General features: G+C 40.8%; 1 protein-coding gene across 1 annotated transcript in view; it reads right to left on the bottom strand.

The window, feature by feature from the left end:
* Nucleotides 1-24170, bottom strand: part of prkg2l (protein kinase cGMP-dependent 2, like) — a 128156-nt gene that overhangs the window by 54393 nt on the left and 49593 nt on the right. Inside the window, exons 10-12 of the mRNA XM_026309539.1 lie at nt 22009-22107; nt 21675-21822; nt 12926-13062 (exon numbers count right to left, since the gene is read on the bottom strand). Coding sequence (XP_026165324.1) covers nt 12926-13062; nt 21675-21822; nt 22009-22107 — 384 coding nt within the window. The remainder of the gene's footprint in view (nt 1-12925; nt 13063-21674; nt 21823-22008; nt 22108-24170) is intronic.

Below are 24170 nucleotides of genomic sequence, written 5' to 3'. Positions count from 1 at the left end.
TACTCTCAAAATCTGACTACTACACCTCCCTTATTGTATCCGCCTCCGGCTCCACGCGTTCCCTCTTCTCCACTGTCAAAAATTTATTGCGCCCTCCCGATACTCCTCTTGTCCCCTCACTCTCCACCACCTTGTGCAATAACTTCCTGGATTTCTTCTCATCAAAAATCGAAAATATACACCAGCAATTTCCCTCCATCTATGATATTGCGACCTGTCTCCACTGTACCCTACCCTGTCTACCATTATCTTCCCTGCTCTTGAGTTTTTTCATTCCGCCCACCACTGTTATCTCTTCCCTGATTCTCAAATCCAAACCCTCAAACTTGACCCCCTCCCAACCAACCTCGTCAAGCTCTGTCTCCCGTCTCTCCTTCCTCATCTTACCCACATTATTCACACTTCCCTCAATTCTGGCATCGTACCCCCATCACTCAAGGCAGCTATCATCATCACACCATCACAGACACATCATCATCAAAACCTGGTCTTGATCCTGCCGACCTTAACAACTTCCGCCCTATCTCCAATCTCCCGTTCCTTTCCAAAATTCTCGAAAAAGTTGTTCACCACCAGGTCCATACCCACCTTTCTGCCAATAGCCTATACGAACACTTTCAATCTGGTTTCCGCCAACTTCACAGTACTGAAACTGCCCTGATCAAAATCACCAATGAACTCCTATTAGCCGCAGACTCTGGCCTTGTCTCCATTCTCATCCTCCTTGACCTAACTGCAGCTTTCGACACCATCTCGCACAATATTCTCCTCCATCGTCCTCGCATGGTTCAACTCCTACCTCTCTGACCGCACCCAGTCTGTCCACCTCCAGAACTTCCATTCCCAGCCCTCTACTGTCAGCTGTGGCGTGCCTCAGGGCTCTGTCCTGGGGCCCCTCCTCTTCATTATTTATCTCCTTCCTCAATTTCCATTGTTATGCAGATGACACCCAGCTCTACCTCTCTGCTGCTCCATCTTCCACCCTCCCCCCTCCCTCCCTCCTTACCTGCTTACATAATATCAAATCCTGGTTCACCCATAACTTTTTGAAACTCAACCCCAATAAAACTGAAATTCTCCTCATGGGCACCAGATGCACACTTTCTAAAACCGGTACCTTATCCATTCAAATCGACAACTATACTGTCCTCCCCTCCCCCCAAGTTAAGAGCCTGGGTGTCATCCTAGACAGTACTCTCTCTTTCACTCAGCATATCAATACCACTTCCTGGTCGGCCTACTCCCATCTTCGTAACATAAATCGCATCCGTTCTTCACTCACCACCGATAGCACGGCCATACTCGTTAATGCCTTTGTCACCTCTTGTTTGGATTACTGTAACTCACTCCTCACTGGTCTACCTCTCAAATCACTTCGCAAACTCCAACTTATCCAGAATTTTGCTGCCTGAATCATCACCAGAACTCCACCCTCACATCATATCACCCTGTTGGTGTTGCTTAGCAACAGACTAGCTATAGTTTAACACACCTAAAAACTAACTAAACTCTAAACAATTCATTAACTGCTACATTCCGGTACTAGTCAAGTACCTTTCTATTTTGACCGGTATTTAGTGCTATTTCCTGACTTAGCGTTCGTTAGCCTACTGGTTAGCTTAGCTAGCTAGTTAGCTTAGCTAACATGGCCTCTCCCTCTCTCTCTCTTTCTTGCTCAGTGTGCCACATGTTTAGTTATTCCTCTGCCTCCTTTAGCGATAATGATACCTGTAATAAGTGTAAGGTTCTGTTAGCCTTGGAGGCAAGGATCACTGATTTGGAAGCGCGGCTCCGCACCTTCGAACAAAAGCCAGCTAGCCTAGCCCTGTTAGCTGGTGTGGAGCCACCGAGCTCAGGGTCTGTTAGCGGTCCAAGGGCAGCTCCGGAGCAGCCCGGAGAATTAGCCTGGGCGACGGTCCGAGGGAAACGTACTCCTAAGCAGAAGCCCACGGCTCATCACCTGCCTGTTCACGTTTCTAATAGATTTTCCCCGCTCAGCGACACACCCGCTGAGAAACCGACTCTGATAATTGGCGATTCCATAGTCAGGAACGTGAAAATAGAGACACCAGCGACCATAGTCAAATGTTTTCCTGGGGCCAGAGCGGGCGACATCGAGTCAAATCTGAAGCTGCTGGCTAAGGCTAATCGTAAATATGGGAAAATTGTTATTCACGTCGGCAGCAATGACACCCGATTACGCCAATCGGAGGTCACTAAAATTAATGTTGAGTTGGTGTGTAACTTTGCTAAATTAATGTCGGACTCCGTAGTTTTCTCTGGACCCCTCCCCAATCTGACCAGCGATGACATGTTTAGCCGCATGTCGTCGTTCCGTCGTTGGCTGTCTAGGTGGTGTCCAACAAACGATGTGGGCTTCATAGACAATTGGGCCACTTTCTGGGGAAAACCCGGTCTGGTAGCGAGAGACGGCATCCATCCCACTTTGAATGGTGCAGCTCTCATCTCTAGAAATTTGGCCGAGTTTATTAGCCGACCTAAAGCCTGACAATCCAGGGTGGGGACCGGGATGCAGAGACTCAGTCTAAAACGCCTCTCTGCAGTTTCCTTAGAGCCGCCGCCCCCCTCAAACCACATAGAGACTGTGTCTGCCCCTCGAACATATAAATCAAATAAATCAGAAGTTAACAGAAGAAGAGTTATTCATAAAAACTTAATAAAAATTAAGACCACTCCTCTTATTGAACAGAAAAACAGAACTGTCAAATGTGGATTATTAAATATTAGGTCCCTTTCATCTAAATCTTTGTTAGTAAATGATTTGATAACTGATCACCAAATTGACCTACTTTATCTTACTGAAACCTGGTTACAGCAGGATGAATATGTCAGTCTGAATGAATCAACCCCCCTCAGTCTTAAAAATTATCATGTTCCTCGAAGCACAGGTCGAGGTGGAGGAGTAGCTGCAATCTTCCACTCAAACTTATTATTAAACCTTCATCCTCAGAACAGTTATAACTCATTTGAGAGCCTCACTCTTAGTCTCTCACATCCAAACTGGAAAACACAAAAACCAGTTCTACTTGTCATTGTGTACCGTCCACCTGTCCCTTACTCAGAGTTTTTAACTGAATTCCCTGACTTTCTGTCTGATTTAGTGCTTAGATCAGATAAAGTCATTATAGTGGGAGATTTTAACATTCATGTAGATGTTGAAAATAACGGCCTCAGCATTGCATTTAATTCTATATTAGATTCAATTGGTTTCATTCAAAATGTTAATAAACCCACCCACTGTTTCAGTCACACCCTTGATCTTGTTCTGACCTATGGCATCGAAATTGAACATCTAATAGATTTTCCCCCAAATCCTGTTTTGTCAGATCATTCTTTAATAACTTTTGAATTTAAAATGATGGATCATGCAGCGTTTGGAAGAAAATTCCACTACAGCAGATGTTTATCCGACAACACTGTTAATAAATTTAAGAAAATGATTCCATCTTTATTTACATCTATGCCAAGTATAAACATAGTGGAGGGCAGTTGCTTCAATCCCACTCCCTACCAAATTGATCATGTTGTTGACAGCGCTGTAACCTCACTGCATGAAATGCTTGATTCTGTAGCCCCTCTGAAAAAGAAGTTAGTGAATCAGAGAAGACTAGCCCCATGGTATAATTTACATATTCGTACCTTAAAGCAGGCATCACGAAGGCTGGAAAGGAAGTGGCGTTCCACAAACTTAGAGGAAATTTTTCTAGCCTGGAAAAACAGTCTACTAACATATAAAAAAGCTCTCCGTAAAGCCAGAACTGCATACTATTCATCACTAATCGAGGAAAATAAGAACAATCCCAGGTTTGTTTTCAGCACTGTAGCCAGGCTGACAAAAAGTCACAGCTCTGTTGAGCCCAGTGTTCCCTTAGCTCTCAGCAGTGATGAATTTATGAGTTTCTTTACAAATAAAATCACAACTATTAGAGATAAAATTCAGCAGATGCTTCCTATACCTGCAATAAATGAATCTTCTACTACAGTAGCTCTTGAATCATCTGTAGGACCTCCGTTATGTTTAGACTGCTTCTCTCCTATAGATCTCTCTGAATTTACATCAGTAGTTGCTTCATCGAAATCATCAACATGTCTCTTAGACCCCATCCCGACTAGACTGCTTAAAGACACCCTGCCATTAATGAACTCATCTTTATTGGACTTGGTAAATTTATCTCTAGTATCAGGCTACGTACCACAGGCCTTTTAGACTGCAGTAATCAAACCTTTACTCAAAAAGCCTAGTCTTGATCCAGGAGTCTTGGCTAATTATAGACCAATATCCAACCTGCCATTTATTTCTAAAATCCTAGAAAAAGCTGTTGCTAAGCAGCTATCAGACCACTTACACAGGAATGAACTATTTGAAGATTTTCAATCAGGATTTAGAGCACATCATAGTACAGAAACAGCACTGTTGAAAGTTACCAACGATCTTCTCTTAGCCTCATATAATGGACTTGTTTCTATACTTGTCCTCCTAGACCTTAGTGCAGCATTCGACACCATTGACCACAACATCTTATTACAGAGACTGGAGCATGTGATTGGTATCAGAGGAACAGCGTTAAAGTGGTTCCAATCCTATTTATCGGACAGATTCCAGTTTGTTCATGTCCATGGTGAACCTTCCACACGAACAAAAGTTAGTTATGGAGTTCCACAAGGCTCCGTGCTAGGACCGATTCTGTTCACCCTGTACATGCTTCCTTTAGGATATGTCATTAGGAAGCACTCTATTAATTACCACTGCTATGCAGATGACACTCAGTTATATCTATCTATTAAACCTGTTAACACAAACCAGTTAACCAGACTTCAAGCCTGTCTAACTGACATAAAGGTCTGGATGACCAGTAACTTTTTACTTTTAAACTCGGAGAAAACAGAAGTCATTATATTTGGGCCAAAAAATCTCAGAAATAACTTTTCTCAAATTATAGCTACTCTAGATGGCATAACCCTGGCCTGTAGCACTACTGTAAAAAACCTTGGAGTTATTTTTGACCAGGACATGTCCTTTAACTCACACATAAAACAAATCTCTAGAACTGCATTCTTTCACCTGCGCAACATTTCCAAAATTAGGAACATCCTGTCTCAAAATGATGCAGAAAAACTAGTCCATGCATTTGTTACCTCAAGGCTAGATTACTGTAACTCATTACTATCTGGATGTCCCAATATCTCCATAAAAAGCCTCCAATTAATCCAGAATGCCGCAGCCAGAGTCCTGACAGGAACTAGCAGGAGAGATCATATTTCTCTTATATTGGCTTCTCTTCATTGGCTCCCTGTAAAATATAGAATAGAATTTAAAATCCTTCTTCTCACATACAAATCCCTTCATAATCAAGCTCCTTCATACCTTAAAGACCTCATAGTACCATATTATCCCAATTGACCACTTCGCTCTCAGAGTGCAGGTCTACTTGTGGTTCCCAGAGTTTCCAAAAGCAGAATGGGAGGCAGAGCCTTTAGTTATCAAGCTCCTCTCCTATGGAACCAGCTCCCAGCCTGGGTTCAGGAGGCAGACACTCTCTATACTTTTAAGACTAGACTTAAAACCTTCCTCTTTGACAAAAGCGTATAGTTAGGGCTGGCTTCAGGCAACCCTGAACCATCCCTTTGTTATGCTGCTATAGGCCTAGACTGCCCGAGGACCATCGGTGCACTGAGCTCCCCTACCCTAACCCCCCCCTTTCCCTTCCCCTCCCCTTTCTTCTCTCCTCCCACCTCATGTATATTCCACCATTGAATCTTACTAACCTTGTGTTCTCTCTCTCCCCTAGTTTGTGCTCTCTCCCTCTCTCTCTATTCTCTCTGTACCTTCTGCAGGTGTCCCTGGTCCTGGAGCTGTATATCGCTGATGTGCAGTTACTGGTCCCACCAACCTGCAGTGTCTATTTGTTATTTATTGTTGCTGTTCTTTTCTCTCTGCTCTATCCACTCACCCCAACCGGTCGAGGCAGATGGCCGCCCAAACTGAGCGCGGTTCTGCTGGAGGTTTTTTCTTCCGTTAAAGGGAGTTTTTTCCTCTCCACTGTCGCCAAGTGCTTGCTCATAAGGGAATTATTGGGTTTTTAGTTTTAGTTTTTGTAAAGTGCCTTGAGATGATTTGTATTGTGATTTGGCGCTATACAAATAAAATTGAATTGAATTGAATTGAATTGAATTGAATATCACCCCCATCCTTAAACAACTTCACTGGCTCCCCGTGTCCTTCTGTATAAACTATAAAATCCTCCTTCTCACCTACAAAGCCCTCCACTCTCTAGCCCCACCATACATCACTGATCTACTCTATATCTATTCTCCGCCTCGTACTCTCCGCTCCTCCAGTTCCACTCTCCTCTGCACCCCTACAGCGCGCCTGGCCACCATGGGCGCTAGATCCTTCGGCCACACTGTGCCCCGCCTTTGTAACGTTCTCCCTTATGGCATCTGGTCGTTTCCGGACTTACCAACTTTGAAATCTTCACTTATCTTCAGGCCTCCAGCCTGTGATGTTCTACTACCCTCTGCTTGTTTCATATTGTTTCATATTCTTGCTCTGTTCTCTGGGTTTCTGTGTTTCAATTTACTTTTACTGTACATTGCCAATTCTTAGATACTCTACACCTTTGCCTTTACATTTTGGCCCTCTGTTTATGTATTGCTGTTATTGTTGTTTTAATGCACTCTTTGTATTTCATGCTGTATGCTCCACGTTTTTCTTTTTCTCTCTGTAATGTGACCTTGAGACTTTGAAAGGCACCATGAAATAAAATTTATTATTATTATTATTCTTATTATTACAGAAACACAACCAACATATAGACTGGAAAACCTGCGCTGTGGTATTTGTGGAGCCAATTCTGTCACTCTCACTGCTTACTGTCCGCTCTCTCAACAGTAGCCTCCAAACCCACCATTGAGGAGAATCAGTTGGTGGACACCTCTAATGTCCCTAAAGCATACACTGATCTAGCTGAAGTATTTAACAAGAAGCAGGCCCTGTCACTCCCTCCATACCATCCTTATGACTGCACAATTTACCCGTTACCAGATGACACATTACCTTCCAATAGATTATACCTTTTGTTCATATCTCTCAGACAGAACGGCTTGCCATGGAAACGTACTTCAACGACTCCTTGAATGCGGGTATAATCCGACCCTTGGCTTTGCCCCTAGCGGCTGGATTCTTCTTTTTTGATAAGACGGATGGATCGCTCCGCCCCTGCATTGACTACAGAGGGCTAAACAACATCACGGTAAAGAATAAATACCCATTGCCCCTTATTTCCTCTGCATTTGAATTTGGTATCTTTACCAAATTAGATCTTTGAAGTGCATATCATTTAGTTAGGATCTGGGAAGGAGACGAGTGGAAGCTGGCGTTTAATATGCCGGTGGGCCACTCTGAGTATCTGGTCATGCCATTTGGGCCTCACCAATATGCCAGCAGTTTTCCAGGCTCTTATCAATGATGTTCTCAGGGACTTTATTAACCGTTTTTGATGAAGATGCCCACATTCACCATGTTTGCCAAGTTCTAAAGAGACTTCTGGAAAACACGCTGTTTGTTAAGGCTGAGAAGTGTGAGTTCCACATCCACTGTCTTGTTTCCAAGTCACATCATTGATCAAGCTAAGTATGGATCCTGGTAAAGTTGAAGCAGTCAGAGACTGGACCGCACCAGCGAACCGTAGCAGTCTCCAGCGTTTCCTCGGGTTCGCTAATTTCTACTGGCACTTCTCCACATCCGTCTACTGGCGCTTCTCCACGTCCATCTACTGGCGCTTCTCCACGTCCGTCTACTGGCGCTTCAAGTAACTTTTCCTGACTGACCACCCCCTCACTCAGGTAACCTCCTCCAAAGTTTCCTTCACTTGGTCTGCGAGAGCTGAGAAGCCGTTCCGCACACTCAAGGACAGTTTCACCTCTGCCCTGGTGTTAATCCAACCAGATCCCTCACGCCATTTTGTGGTGGAAGTCGATGCCTCCGACACTGGGGCAGTGGCAGTACTGTCACAATGATCCATTGAAACCAAGAAACTACATCCCTGTGCTTTCATCTCTTGCAGATTCTCTCTGGCAGAAAGAAACTGTGACATTGATAATCGGGAACTCCTTACGGTGAAGATGGTGCTGGAGGAATGGAGACACTGGCTGGAGGGAGCTGAGTACTCTTTTTTGGTCTACACTGACCACAAGAATTTGGAATATATTCAAACTGCCAAGAGGCTGAATTACCCTCTCTGTTGCTCTAAAGTCTGAGATTAAACCTGCTCCACAGCAGGTTTGAGATCGCAGATATTTTTGCCAGGACAACAGTCTTCAATTTTTGACTTTGGAAGAACCGAAAGATCCACGATCATGTCAAATCATCAACACAATGATCAAGCTAACGTAAGTAGAACATGCCTCTGGTCCTTATTACACTCATCAGCATTGCATCTTAAGTGTTGGCATCTTCTCTTTGCTGGTCACCAATCTAACCTGACTGAGTTTAAATAAATGCCTAAATTCTACATTCTTGGGTCCTGCTTATTGCCGTTGCTTACCTGATCCTGTGGACCACTCTATCTCCAGGGTCCATAAAGCCATAAGGATCAGGGGAATAGCTCTAGAGTAGCTCAGTAGACATATTTGGCCGACCACTGTTTCTCAGTTCTTTTCTGAGGTGCCATGTCCTTTGTCTGGTTTTCTTGATATATGTCACCGCTTGGACTGCTAACTGAGAAACGTGATCTCTCAATTTATTGTTATGCTGAATATGTGCAGATTTATTTACCACTAGAGCTGTGTCTGAATCATGACAAAACTGTTTATTCTGTTATAAACTGGCAATGCTTTTTGATAAGGATCTTAATTTCAAAATCCGGCATTTACCAAATGAATATGCTAGCTAAAGTCAAGCTGTGTTGATGTAGAAAAGGCATTTTATGTCTTTATCAACACGACCATACTAATGCAGCGCGTGATTGCAGCATGTCCAAAAAGGACCTGCCCGCTTGCTGTAAAATACACAAATGATGGTATTAGAACAGTTCTTCACTTGTTGCACTGGCTCCTGGTCCATTTCAGGATAGATTGTAAGTTTTTATATGCCCCACCATATATGACTGATTTAGTTTGTGTACATATGTGTGGGCAGGCTCTTAGGTCCTTGGGGCATATATGTCTTGACTTCTTGCAAACATTTTGATAATTGCAAGTTTGTGGTGGCTGCCCACACACTTTGGCAGCCACCAGCTCCAGAGGTCTATGGTACTACTGGTCTTGAACAGTTTAAATATAGACTCAAGACATTTTTATACAAGAAGACAGCAACACAGCAATGTTTGTGGAACCAAACTCCTGGAGAGGGGCTGGACTTTATTGTGCAAGGTAAGAGGCACTGGATAGTGGTGGCAATATTCACAAGTCGCTGTGTTGTAGCTTAACTGAAAGAATGAGAGGGGTGCCTCTACGCCACTAAAAGTGGTTGGGGGTAGTCTGACAACATCTTAGAGATCCTGGGTGGTGACCTTTTGAGGCCAAAAATCTCCATACTTCTTTTGCGGACTTCAATACTCTTGTGGACAATAGTGGAGAAACCTGGAGAGGAGTGACTGTGACAAATTACCTGCCTGATCTGAACGTGAGTAATGTGGTGTTATTGGACTTCTGTGCTAGTTATGGATTGTCCATAATGAACACAAACAAAGGGTAATTCATAAGTGTACTTATTCATAAGTGTATAAGTGTACCACCATACCCTTGGCCTATGATTGACAAAGGACCCTTTTTTCATATAATCAATTCAATTCAATTCAGCTCAATTCAGTTTAATTTGTATAGCACCAAATCACAAAACAAATCATCTCAAGGCACTTTACAAAAAACAAAAACCCCAACAAATCCCTTATGAGCAGCACTTGGTGACAATGGAGAGGAAAAACTCCCTTTAATGGAAGAAAAAACCTCCAGCAGAACCAGGCTCAGTTTGGGCGGCCATCTGCCTCGACCGGTTTGGGTGAGTGGATAGAGGAGAGAGAAAAGAACAGCAACAATAAACAACAGAGATGTGGCTGTATATTTTGGACACAAGGAGGGGCCCCAGGACAGAGCCCTGAGGCATGCCACAGCTGACAGTAGAGGGCTGGGAGTGGAAGTTCTGGAGGTGGAGAGGAACGGGAGATTGGAGATAGGGCGGAAGTTAAGGTCAGCAGGATCGAGACCAGGTTTTTTTAGAATTGGTGTGATGATGGCTGTTTTGAGTGATGGGGGTACGATTCCAGAATTGAGGGAAGTGTGAATAATGTGGGTAAGATGAGGAAGGAGATACGGGAGACAGAGCTTGACGAGGTTGGTTGGTAGGGGGTCAAGGTTGAGGGTTTGGATTTGAGGATCAGGGAAGAGATAACAGTGGTGGGTGGAATGATAAAACTCGAGAGCAGGGAAGATATTGGTAGACAGGGTAGGGTACAGTGGAGACAGGTCGCAGTATCACAGATGGAGGGAAATTGCTGGTGTATATTTTCGATTTTTGATGAGAAGAAATCCAGGAAGTTATTGCACAAGGTGGTGGAGAGTGAGGGGACAAGAGAGGAGTATCGGGTGGGTGCAATAAATTTTTGACAGTGGAGAAGAGGGAACGCGTGGAGGCGGATACAATAAGGGAGGTGTAGAAGTCAGATTTTGTTTGAGTAATGGTAAGTCCTTGTGGGTGGATAAATCATTTTTTTTGAAGAGACATTCAAGGCGACGGGCTTGGGTCCAGGAGGACCGATGACATGCTGTTGAAGAGGAGGAGGGTCGTGGACAGATTGACGGGTCCCATGGGGCAGTGTCCTGGAGAGTGAAGGTAAGTGAGGACATCTTCCTTGATTGTTCGAGGGCAACGTCCATGAAGCTAGTCAGTATAGAGTTTTTCTGTTGTAGATCATGAGAGATGCGGCGTATTTCTTGCTTTAATTTAGTGATTTCATTGTTTGCTAGTCGGAGTAGTAGATTGGCATTGTCCAAGTTGGTATTGTCGGGTAATGTTGGCGTTGTTATCGTTCTTGGTGTTGATGGCGTTGTAGGTGCCTCGCTTGTTGTGTCGATTGCCATCTTGTGTCGCCATCTTGGATCTGAAGGATCACTGATTTGTAAATTGAAACTGCTGAGTTGATATAGAAGACTGCCATTTCCTTTGTCTTGGATCAGTCAGGCCCGTTCTGCAGAACGAATGCTCTGCTTGTGACTCTGCTGCTTTGCCTATTAAACTTGCCATCCTATAACCTGAGTTTTGCCATGTAGTTGGTTTTTGCCACAACAGACAAAAAGAGCCTACCAGGAACTGTAATCTGTCACCACCCACCACCCAGCTTCCTGGTATAAATACCTCCCCTGTATCAAGCACACACACAACTCCCTGGTCAGTTCTGCCACTGGGATGTCTGTCTTCATGGTGGTGTATGGCTAACAGCGCCCCTTCTTCCCAACCCAGGAATCACCTTTTGCTGTGCCACTGGTAAAAGATCATTGATAGACCGGTTTTACACTCACTTGGATTGCAGCCTGCAATCAATGGCTGGCAGATCACCATTGTACTCCTGCACCAGAGTATAAAGTCAGACAAAAGGTCTGGTTAGATGCGAGAGACCTCTGTTTACATGTGGAGTGCTGTAAATTGGCACCCTAGTTTGTTGGTCCTTTCGAGATTGAGCGCACTGTTAATTACAGTGCTGTTGAAACTCCCTCGCTCCCTGCCTCTTCATCCTACCTGTCATGTTTCCCTCATGAAGCCTGTTTCTCTAGTGCTCTTAGGGCAGGGGGTATGTAAGGATTGTGGTGTTTGCCTGGGTTTTTTCCTTTTCCCCTTTTTCCCTCTTCCCCTTTTTCTTGTCTCTCTTCCTGCAGGTTGTTTTGAGGCAGTGATCAGCAATTAACCGCTTTACTTAAGCCACACTTTCATGTTTACTGTCTGTTGGAAGATTCACTATATGGGAGGCACATGCTGCACACTTCTGCTACAGTGTTTTGGAAACTTTGGATCTTCTAGTGATTTGTCCCTCATTATTATAATACTGCAGTGATGTACCTCAGTGATGTTCTGGCCATCTGGCCAACACTTTTGCTTCTTACTTCGAGTTGCTGTCATCTCTGCATAGTGCTCCAGCCATGAAACCTCACATTTAGTGTAGTATTATTTTATTTAAAACTAAATGTGCTAAAACAATGAACCGCAATAATAAAAAAATATGAGCAACTTGCCAAAAACCAATGCTGGACTTTCTTTGTCACGTGTATCCACCTACACTCAAAAAAATAACCTGTTGGGTAAACATAATAAAATTATGAAAAGAATTTCCTCCTAAATCAGTTGTGCCAAACTTCTTCGATGTTGTAACTGCAACATATTGCAGTTATGTTGCAGTGCTCAAATCCTTAATGCTCAAAGCAAGAGTCCATTCTCCAAACTTTACAGTATATGAACACGGTAGTTCTTAAGGACTTGCCTTTTTAGATTGCTTTTAACGCTTGTAGCCCATAAAAAGTAACTGAACTGATGAGGAGGAGTGTAATATTAGTGAAGGAAACTGGAGGCTGAACTTTTCCCTTTGTTTGATTGCTTGCATAAGGCCATTGTTTTTTAAAGTCATAGTCCAGATAAATCTCACTGCAGGTAAGCAGCATTCTCTCAGATGGTTCCTTAGCAATGCTATTGAAAAACCAACACACTCACCAGACACACAAGTGTTTTTTGGGATCTGTTGAAAAGTCATTCTCTAGCCTTTTCTGACAATCCAACATCTACATGCTTGCACCAGCTCAGATTATGGAAGTCAACCAATAAATAAAATATAACATAATCTTATAATGTTTGAAATATACAGTATTATACACTATAAAACGAAGTAAGTGCAATGTGTTGTATTGTGTATTGCTACACCTTATGATAAACGCTGAGTTTGTTTGCTGTAGGATATTCTTCTCAGAGTAGATGTGCTCCTGTTGTCTGGTATCCACAATGTGCTTCTTCTTAATGCACTTCAAAGCAAATGTGGTGTCCTCATCTTTCAGCTTTACCTGAGAAACAGAGAGGAGCTCAATCAAGTTTCAAGGCTCAATGTTCATTTATTGTCATTCAATATATGGTGTACGTGAAAGAATGAAACTCAGTACTCAAGATCCAGTGAGAATCAAAGACCTTGAGAAGCTGCTGCCCTGCTGTGCGCACTGTTCATTGTTTGCACAAAGGAACAAATCTTAGGCATCACTTAAAAAATGTTTCCTATGGCATGATTATCCTTTGAAAATTTGCAAGCTTTAAGAGCTTTGAGCAAGCAGAAGAAATCCATGTGAGCAATCAGATCCACATGTGAGCACAAAGTGCTGGTGTTAATAAATTAATTTAGGATCCAAGGTTGCAGACTTAATGATTTTGTTAAACTGAACTGGGGAAAAAACACAACTCAGGAATGCGGGAGTGTAGGAGCTGGAACATGGACTTTTCATCGTCTCCCGCCTCCAGCTGACATACAGCACAAGCCGTTGCACTTCTAAGGAATGGCTATCATGCATGCACAGAATAGCAAAGAGAATAAAATAAATAAATAAATAAAAACTCTTTTTTTTTTTAATTGACATGTCCTGCTTTCTTAGTTATTTCATTTTTATTTTAAAAAGTAAAAATTATACTTTCAAAAAATGTTGATAGTTTGTTTGATAGTTGATCATTTTAGGGAGGCTGAAATGACAGACAGGGTAAAAAAGGTTTAGAACCGCCCCTGAGCTGGTGATTTATTATCATTTTTTATTAATATACTGAGTACAGCATGACTACCGGCACCACCATTTTTTGTCCTAGGGCTGTTGCAAAAATGACGTAGCAATGACGTATGACGCAGATGGGTGATGTACCTTAAACCATCCCAGTTCTGCACCTGATCAATCACTGTTTTGGGTAGAAATGATATTCCTACATGGCAAATATTTTACTAGTAGGTGTAGTAGAGTAATAGAAAACCAACAGACCCTACAGTCATGACATGCATGCTGCTGATTCTGTGTAATTGAATCATTAATTGAAAAGGGCGTGTTCAAAATAATAGTGTTAAGTTCAATTAGAGAGGTAAATCATTCTGTGAAAAAACTGGTGTCAAACAAGTGGCACTTATTTAAGGATGAAGGCAGCAAATGTACTGTGCATTTCTCTGTAAAATGGGTCGTTCCAGATATTTTTCAGAAGAACAGAGTACAAGAAAGTTGATTATAAAGAAGTGCAGAAAATGATAGGCTGCTAAAATGATATAAAATGCTTTAAAATGTCAACCAAAACCAGAAAGACATCGAGGAAAATGGAAAACTACCATCCGAATGGATAGAAGAACAGCCAAAATGGCATAGACTCAACCAATGATCAGTTCCAGGGTGATCAAAGAAAGTCTAAAGTTTTCTGTGAGTACTGTAACAATTAGAAAACGCCTATGTGAAGCTAAGCTATCAGCAAGATAAAGCAAAGTCCCATTGTTGAAAAAACAACGCGTACTGAAGAGGTTACAGTTTGCCAAATAACACATTGACTGGGTTAAAGAGAAATGGTGCAATATTTTGTGAACTGATGAAAGCAAGATTGTGTTTCTCATACTACGGTGTTGGGCCTATTTATCGCATTCCAGGGATCATGGATCAGTTTGAGTACATTAATGTTATGGAGTGGCCAGCCCAATCTCCGGACCCCCCCCCCCCCCCCCCCCCCTTCTCTCCCACCTCATGTATATTCCACCATTGAATGTTACTAACCTTGTGCTCTCTCTCTCCCCTAGTTTGTGCTCTCTCCCTCCCTCTCTCTCTCTCTCTCTCTGTACCTTCTGCAGGTGTCCCTGGTCCTGGAGCTGTTTATCGCTGATGTGCAGTTACTGGCCCCACCAACTTGCAGTGTCTATTTGTTGTTTATTTTTGCTGTTCTTTTCTCTCTGCTCTATCCACTCACCCCAACCGGTCGAGGCAGATGGCCGCCCAAACTGAGCCCGATTCTGCTGGAGGTTTTTTTCTTCCGTTAAAGGGAGTTTTTTCCTCTCCACTGTCGCCAAGTGCTTGCTCATAAGGGAATTGTTGGGTTTTTAGTTTTAGTTTTTGTAAAGTGCCTTGAGATGATTTGTATTGTGATTTGGCGCTATACAAATAAAATTGAATTGAATTGAATTGAATTAATATAATAGAAAACTGGGGTCACTGGGGTGACATCAAAAATACTGTTTCTGAGACAAAACCAAGAAATGCAGAATGTATTAAGTACATTGAACATTGGGTGTTGTACACTGTTCAGGCCACAAGACTAAAATGGTCAGTGTACTGTATGCTCTGTTATATCCCTGTCATGTTGTATGTGGTTCTGCAGTTTCAACTCTTCTCAAACTGTCAGTTTGTAGGTCACTTTAATTTTAATTCTCTTTTTTCTTAAAATCAGCTCAATGAAGTCTTATTTAAAACATTTTTTGAGGTTCGATGCTTATTCTTGCACTTGAATAAAAGAAGACTAAAATATTGACCAAATTTTTGTGAACTAATACTAGAAATTGACTAGAAATGATGGATGTCCACTAAAAATAAGACCAACTTTAAAAGTACCTGGCAAACACTACTTCCCTAATTGACACAAATTTACATTCAGTTCTTGCACTGATCTATTTTAATTATGAAACCAAAACCAAGGATGGAAGAACTGAAGGAATTATATGAGTTAAAGAAAGAAAAACAATGAATTAACAAAAATGCAAAATTGTACAAAGATTGTACAGTGTATTTTAAAAACAGATGATCATTGCTGAAAAATACAGAAGATAAATAATGTGTAACCAAAGCAGGAGTGTTTGAAGGAAGGTTTTCTTAGAAGAGTAAAAAGAAGGGAAGAAATGAAGGAATGAAAGCAGTATGAATTAAGAATAAATGATGTGCATAGCTGAAAAGCCTGGAAGTGAAAAAATGTGCTGGAAAAAAACAATCAGCATTTCTTTGATTTTATTTTGAGACTATGTAATTAAAATGCTTTTATTTTGAAAAGGCAGCATGCTGGAGGAGACTCATATGATCTTCTGTTAAGATCTGAACTTTAATTTTGAATATTTATTATACTTTGGAATGTTGCAATAACTTCTTATAAATACCTGTCCTTTTATTCTGAAAAGACAAATGTCCGACTGCGAGAAGACAACAGTGCTGACTTTAAAATGGCTTCAGTTGGTGCCTAAAGCTGTATGCCAATTACAAAAGTCTATTTTCATGTCACGTTGCTGTTTCAGGGCTTTTATATTGAAAGAATTCTATAAAACGGCTTATATTTTGAAAGGACAAAGTGCTACAGCAGACTGGTGGGACCTTATATTAGAATCTGGACTTTATTTAGAATATTCCTTATACTTTACAAAAACCATAATATCTTCCTATAAATAACTGTAGACTTTTATTGTGAAAGTCTGAACATGGCCTGCTGGGAGAGGACACCATGGCTGACATTTAAAATAGCCTCAGTTGGTACCAGAAGCTGTATGCCAATTACAAAAGTCCTTTTTTAAGGTTATGTTGCTGTTTCAGTACTTTTATTTTGAAAGATTCCTAACTTTATTTTTAATATTCATTATACTTTAAAAAGGTGTAATAACTTCCTACATATAACTGTAGACCTTTATTGTGAAAGATCGGACATGGCTTCCTGGGGAAGACACCATGGCTGACGTTGAAAACATCCTAAGTCATTGTCTAAAGCTGTATGCAAATAGCCAAAGTACATTTTAAGCTTGCTAAAACGGCTGGAAGGGATAAATGTACTGGAAAAGAGCAAAATTTGCCATTTCTTTGCTTTTAATGTGAAACCATGAAGTAGAAAGGTTTTTATTTTGAAAAGGCACTGTGCTGCAGGAGACTCATGTCACCTTGAGTTAAGATCTGAACTTTAATTTTGAATATGTGTTATGCTTTGGAATAGTGTACTATCTTCCTGTAAATAACTGTAGACTTTTATTGTGAAAGTACAAACATTTCTGGCTGAGAGACAACAGTAAGGGTAACATTTAGAATGGCCTCAGTTGGTGCCTAAACCTGGATCTCAATAGACAAAGTCAATTTTCATATTAAAGTTCATATTAGTGTTTGTTGAATTTTATTTTGAAATAAACCTATAAAAGGCTTTTATCTTGAAAGGACAAAGTGCTGCAGGAGACTTACGTGATCTTAGATTACAATCTTAACTTTATTTTGAAAATTCAGTATACTTTACTAAGGTATAATAACTTCCTATAAATAACTGTAGACTTTTATTGTGAAAGGCCAGGAATGGCCTCTTGGGAGAAGACACCATGGCTGACACTGAAAACATCCAAAGTCAGTGTCTAAAGCTGTATGCCATTAGCCAAAGTCCTTTTTAAGCTCATTTTGTTATTTCTTGGCTTTTATTTTGAAAGAATCCAGAACAAAGGCTTTAATTTTGAAAGTGCAGCATGCTGTGAGACATTCAGATGACCCTCAATTGAAGGTGGAATCTTAAGTTTGAATAGTCACTATCCTTTAGAAAGGTGCAGTGATGTTCTACAGGGAACTGTAGACTGTTATTGTGAAAGTCCAACCATGCCCTCCTGGAAGAAGACACCATGGCTGACATTAAAAATGTCCTCAGTTGGTGCCTGAAGCTGTCTGTTAATAGCCAATGTCCATTTTAAGCTCATGGTATTGTTTCTTGGCTTTTTTGAAAGAATGCAATGAAAAGTGTCTGTATGTTTATGTGTATGAATGTTTGTGTTTGTGTTCATCTGTGTGTAATTGTATGTGTGTATTTGTTTTTGTGTGTCTGTGTGTGTATTTGCATGTGTCTGTATCAATGAATGTATACGTGTGTTTGTGTGTGAGTACATCTGGAAATGTGTGTCTGTGTGAATGTGTCTTTCCACAGGTATGTCTGTATTTATCTGTGTAGCTGCATGTGTCTGCATCAATGAAGGTATGTGTGTCTGTATGTGTCTGTCCATGGGTGTCTGTGTATATCTGCATGTGTGTGGCTGTGTTATGTATAAATGTTTGTGTGCATCTTATAGTTACCATGGAGATGTAACCTGTTTACAGTCTGTTAGACAGATTAATCTAAAATAACCCCCTCAAACTCTGGCTGACCACGACCAGACTGTGGCTCCTACTGAAAAAATGTTGTGATTTTATGAGAGACAAGACTCTTCTGATCACGATGGTATGAAAAATTTGTCTGTAGGGTCAGACATGTGGCCTTTGGAGTGATTTACAAAATCCCCCATCTCAGCTTTCCAGCTCAAAATCCTGGTCTCTTTTAACGTTGCAGTGAATGGAGCAGTTGGATGGTACTCCTGTCCTGTTGAGGCTCAGGACAAGAAATGTGTAAGTCTGGTGGTTTTGGTGGTCACATTTTCTGAATCCAGACAAATTTATCTACTACTTTTGAGAAAATGGCATATCAAGAGGAAAAATTGCAGCCGTGACAGCGAGTTAAAGAGAAACATTTTCAATAAACTAAACAGGTTCTTCCACTCTAGGTGATGTCACCACTCTAGCTGTGAACATTCCGCTCCCACATAAACCAATGTAAAATTCAGAAAAGGCCTAGAAACACCATAAAACGTAAACTGCAATTAAAGAAAAACCGTAAAAGATATCAAAAAGCTGTATACAATGTTAATAGATGAACCAGTTCTGACCCGTTTAAAGGTCAAATGGTGTTTCTAGCTGAAAGTACGCTGGCACAGTTAAAGCTAAAAGAGGACAAAGTTGAAGGGGATTTGAACATTCTCTCCATTCATTTCAATGGGACAAAAAATTTGAAAAAAGCTGAATATCTAATATGAAAGATATAAAAAAGCTGAATACAAGCAGAAATGTCTGTAAAAAGCTGAACATTTTGACATTTGAACAGTCTTTCTAGCACAAAGTATGCATTGCTTACAACATTGCTGAAAAGGGTGAAAAGAGTGTTATGATGAAATAGAAATAAATTGGCTTTCAATTGATAAAGAAAGAAGTGTTAAACTAATATGAAAGAAGACAGTGTAGTGATGGAACGTATAAGGATAGAGAAGGAAGGAAGAACTGAAGGAATTATATGAGTTAACAAAAGAAAAACAAGAATGAAACAGCAAAAATCCCGGACCTCTTTTATAATGGGAGTGAATGAGAGATTGAACAGTCACTTTCTGTGGGTTTGGCCACCTGGTGGAAAAAACGTAGGTCTTATCAAAATGAGAACAGCATTGCCTGAAAGAAGAAAATAATCTCTACTACTTTTGAGAAAATTGTGTGTGAAGAGGCAAAATTGCGGCCATGACAGCGAGTTAGAGAGAAAATTTTTCAATAAACTTAACACCTCCCACTCCAGCTGATGATGTCATCACTCTAGCTGTAACATTCCCCTCCCATAGAAACTAATGTTAAATTCAGAAAAGGCCTAAAAAAAAACATGAAACTTAACCTGCGATTAATCAACACATATCAAAAAGCTGAACACAAGACTAATAGATTAATGCCTTAACCTGTTTTAAAGTTGAATGGTGTTTCTAGCTGAAAGTATGCTGACAGTTAAAGCTGAAAGAGGACAAAGTTGAAGGGGATTTTAACGTTCTCTCCATTAAATTCTATGGGAAAAAATTCAGACAAAACCTGAAATATCTTGAAAAATATAAAAGATATCACCAAAAAAAAAGTAGAAGCAACCCTCTCCTTGTCGAGCTGAACGCGACGGTGTTTGAATGACGTTTCTACGTTGAACAGTGTAGAACTAGATAGCGACCGAAACATCGGAAAGAGAATAATAACTAGACGATGCAATTTCAGAAGAAATTGCGTTGGGATTGCTGACTGCTGCAAAAAGCTTGAGGCAAATTTCGTTGCTGGCTGCTAAACAGCTGAAGCATGTTTTGAATTGCCTGACGCAGTTGGAATAATTGAAAACTATGAACTGTAGTGAGGGTGCTTTTATTTTGAGAAAATGCTATAAAAGGCTTTTATTTTGAAAGGACAAAGAGCTACAGGAGACTCATGGGAGCATACACTAGAATCTGGACTTCATTTTGAATATTCCTTATACTTCACAAAAATGTAATATCTTCCTATAAATAACTGTAGACTTTTATTGTGAAAGTTTGACCATGTCAGAAACCATGGCTGATATTGAAAATGGCCTCACTTGGTACCTGAAGCCGTATGCCAATAGGCAACGTCCGTTTTAATATTGAGTTGCTGTTTCAGGGCTTTTCTGTTGGAAAAATGGTATTTCAGGGCTTTTATTTTGAAAGGACCAAGTCCAGGAGAGTCTTGGGTCCTTATACTATAATCTGAACTTTATTTTGATTATTCCTTATACGTTACAAAAATGTAATATCTTCCTATAAATAACTGTGGACTTTTATTGTGAAAGTCTGACCATGTCAGAAAACCATGGCTGATATTGAAAATGGCCTCACATGCAAAATATTGAGTTGCTGTTTCAGGGCTTTTCTGTTAAGAAAATGCTATGTCAGGGCTTTTGTTTTGAAAGGACAAAGTGCTACAGGAGACTCGTGGGAGCTTATAAAAGAACCTGGATTTTATTTTGAATATTATAATTTACAAATATGTAATATTTTCCTATAAATGACTGTAGACTTTTATTCTGAAAGTCTGTCCATATCCTGGTAGCAGACACCATGGCTGATATTGAAAATGGCCTCACTGGTAGCAAATGGCAGCCAGTCATTCTTAATTGCCAACAGCTTTGATCTCTGCTATTGCTTTGTGAGCTTTTGCTATGGTGACCTAAGCCCAGAGTGGGAGTGGGAGTACATTTAAAACAGCCACAGAGTCACTTGCTCTAAATAGCTGAGAATGGTCCCCATGTGTAACAGCAGTGGACATTAGGCAGCCAGTCATTCTTAATTACCAACCACAGGCAGCTGTTGTCTCTGCTATTGCTTTGTGAGCTGTTGCTATGGTGACCTAAACCCAGAGCGGGAGTGACAGTGACACAGCATTTTACACACGCAGAATGGACAAGCTGAGAAAACTTCACCTCACAAAATGTGAAGATATTCCAAAAAATGAAGGATTGGTGGCGAGTGGGAAACAGCCTTCATTTGTGTTTTTCACCAGAACTCCTGGAGCTCTTTTATAATGGGAGTGAATGACAGATTGAGCAGCCACTCTCTGTGGGTTTGGCCACCTGGTGGAAAAACGTTGGTCCTATCAAAATGAGAACAGCATTACCTGAAAGAAGACAAAAACCTCTATGCTGAATCAGCATGTGTCTTTATTAGTGTGAATGCTGCTTCAGCAAGCGACCAACTGCGAGAACCATCAAGAGCTCCTAGCAACTTCATTGCTTTCATTGATTGAAGTTATTCATGTTGGTTTGAGTATGTTCCTTGTTCTAACACACCTGAACCAATCTAAGAATGGTATCACACTACCCTGTTATCTTTGCAAATGTATATTTATATTAGTATAGTTATTGTTCATCTGTTTACAACATTGATGATATTTCTGCTTAAAGATGCAATAACATATTCATATGTAGGTTAGTTTCAAACAAGATGGTCTGTCTATTTGTCTTCCTTATTCCTGATAACATTCCTCTTCCATGCATCTTTTCAAATTCCAGATTTCCACTGCAGAAGAGAGCAAACTCATAGTTGTGTCTTGCTACAGCTTACCAGCTCCACTCTTCCAAATCCTCCCATGCCCAGTGTGGCTATAACCTCAAGTTCCTGGAAAGGCTGGTGAGGAGGCAGGAGAGCGATCCTCTCTCTCAACCTCCTTAGCTCCTGGGCCTCTGCAGAGTCAAAATGCGGTGAATGGGGCCTGAGTGACGTATAAAGGAGGGCATGTTAAACTTCTAATCAGTTTCAAATCACCAAAAATGCAGAAATGCAGTAATGACCTTATGACATATAATAAATATGTCAACACCTTTAATCACCTTTGAAGGAGGCTTAATACACATTTACACAACTGAATTATTGTGTTATTCTGTTATTGTGCACTCACAGGGCATTTCGTCTCACATCACTCCTGGAAAGCTCTTCTACATATTTCTTCAGGTAACTCTGAAGCTCGTCAAAAGTTCCCACCATTTGGTTAAAATTGCTAGAGACGGGGCAAAGACATCAACAATTTCCATTCAAGTGCCTGTTGGTGTGTGCAGGTAAAGTTAGATGCATAATAAAGTCTCCACAACATAACAATGCTCTAGAATGCGACTAATTTGGTCATATTTATGACGCAAATTAGTTGAGTATGACAAAATGTTTTTACCTGGTTATACTGGTATGCCTAGCATTTTGCAGGTCTGTGTGTATGGCTGTAGTGCTATGTTGTCCCCGCAGTGAAGGTCAGAGAAAATCAATAAAAAGCAGGAGGATGTGGGTCTTTGCCTCTGATTGGCTCTGATGATACACTGATATGAGATTGAAATTGAGACCTAGCTACTCATCAATGAACACAGAGCAGTGATATCTCAGGAGGAAGCAAAGTAGGCCTATACATAGTTTTTTCATCAAGAAAAATGCTGTGCTTAACACCAATACAGATATCCTTGACTCTGGCCCTGGCAGGTCCAACCTAGACCTGAGGAAACTGTACAGCCCTCAGCTTCTGTCTTCACAACTAAGATTACTGACCCTGATCCTGCCTGAGACAGTGGCTAATGAACAAAAAAAGCTTGGCTTGTAAAGCTTAGTTTGCACAGTTCCCATGGTTAAAATATGCAGTGTGTGTGGTCACCACAGCTCCCCTCCCAACAGCAGTAAACCACAGCTGTGAGGAGGCAGAGATTTTATAACTACAGTTAGTCAAGCTTTAAAACAAGATGCACAACATTCACTCAAAAATACATAATTATAATAACAATGTACAATATGATATGCTAAGTATGATAGGAAATGTGATGATGAAAAACATGAGATAGTTATTCACAGATTTTTGACTTAAAGATTAGTAGAGATGTGCAACAGTTAAATGTTTTTGTTTGTTTTTGCAAGGAAATTATGAGTTTTTTTATTCAACATGCACAGTCACATTGTTACCAGGAAAACATTAAACTAAACACAGAAATGAAGGGAACTTTATTGAAGGGAATGAATCGACAATATAATATTTGAAAAGGACAGCATCTCTGTTTAAGGAAATGGTTGACTGCACAAAAGTAGTATTTGTTAGGAAAGATAGTCCTTTGATAAAATCCAAACAGGATCTTCTTCTGAAGCAATTTTCTGTAAATCAGCAGGATTTGATACTAAATTCATTACTGATCCTGTGTGATTTTAAATTGGTTTGTTTAATTGGTTAATTTGGTTTGATTGGTTATAACAATAAGAGCTCTTGCTGCTTGTGTTGAATTTTCTATAATTTTAAACATGTAATAAGATAAGGTAAACTTTATTCAACCCCAAAGGTAAATTCAGGTAGTCTTGTAGTTAAATAGTCAGTCAGTAGTGAGAGTAGTTAGTAGTCAATCATCATTAGCCATTGTCTAAGGTGTAGCGCCTGATAACAGTGGGGATGAAGGATCTCCTGTAGGGTTCAGTCCTGCAGCTCAGTGAGGTGAGTCGTCCACTGCAGCTGCTCCATCAGGATGTTGTGAAGGGGATGGTCAGTGTATTCCAGGATGGTCTCTACCTTTGTCTGTGAGCATCCCTCCACCAGAGCCTCCAGTGAGTCCAGCCTCATTCCAGTAACTGAACCAGCTTTTTGCACCAGTTAGTCCAGCTGCCTTGCATCCTTCTGCTTTATGCTGCTTCCCCAGCAGACTGCAGCATAAAACAGCAAATTTGCTACCATAGTTTGGTAAAACATGTGCACCATCTTCCTGCAGATGCATAGGGACTTAAGCCACCTTAGGAGGAAAAGTCATCTCTGCCCTTTTTTTATAATGTATAACTGTATTCAGTGAACAGTCCAAATTATTGTCCAGGTGAATATTTGTAGGCTGGCACCACTTCAATGTCTCCACCACAGATGTTAACTGGATAAGGAGAGGAGGTTTAGACTTTCAAAAATCCACTGCCATGTCCTTGGTTTTAGAAGTGTTCAGTAGGAGGCAGTTTTCGTGACTCCAGTCACTGAAGGATTTTATCAGGCCTCTCTACTCCTCTTCCTGTCCATTCCTGATACATTCAACAATCCCAGTATCATACTGGGATTGTTGCAGT

The sequence above is a fragment of the Mastacembelus armatus genome, chromosome 15 (genome assembly GCF_900324485.2).
Source record: "Mastacembelus armatus chromosome 15, fMasArm1.2, whole genome shotgun sequence".
NCBI lineage: Eukaryota > Metazoa > Chordata > Actinopteri > Synbranchiformes > Mastacembelidae > Mastacembelus > Mastacembelus armatus.
This window is presented reverse-complemented; position numbering and strand designations above follow the sequence as displayed.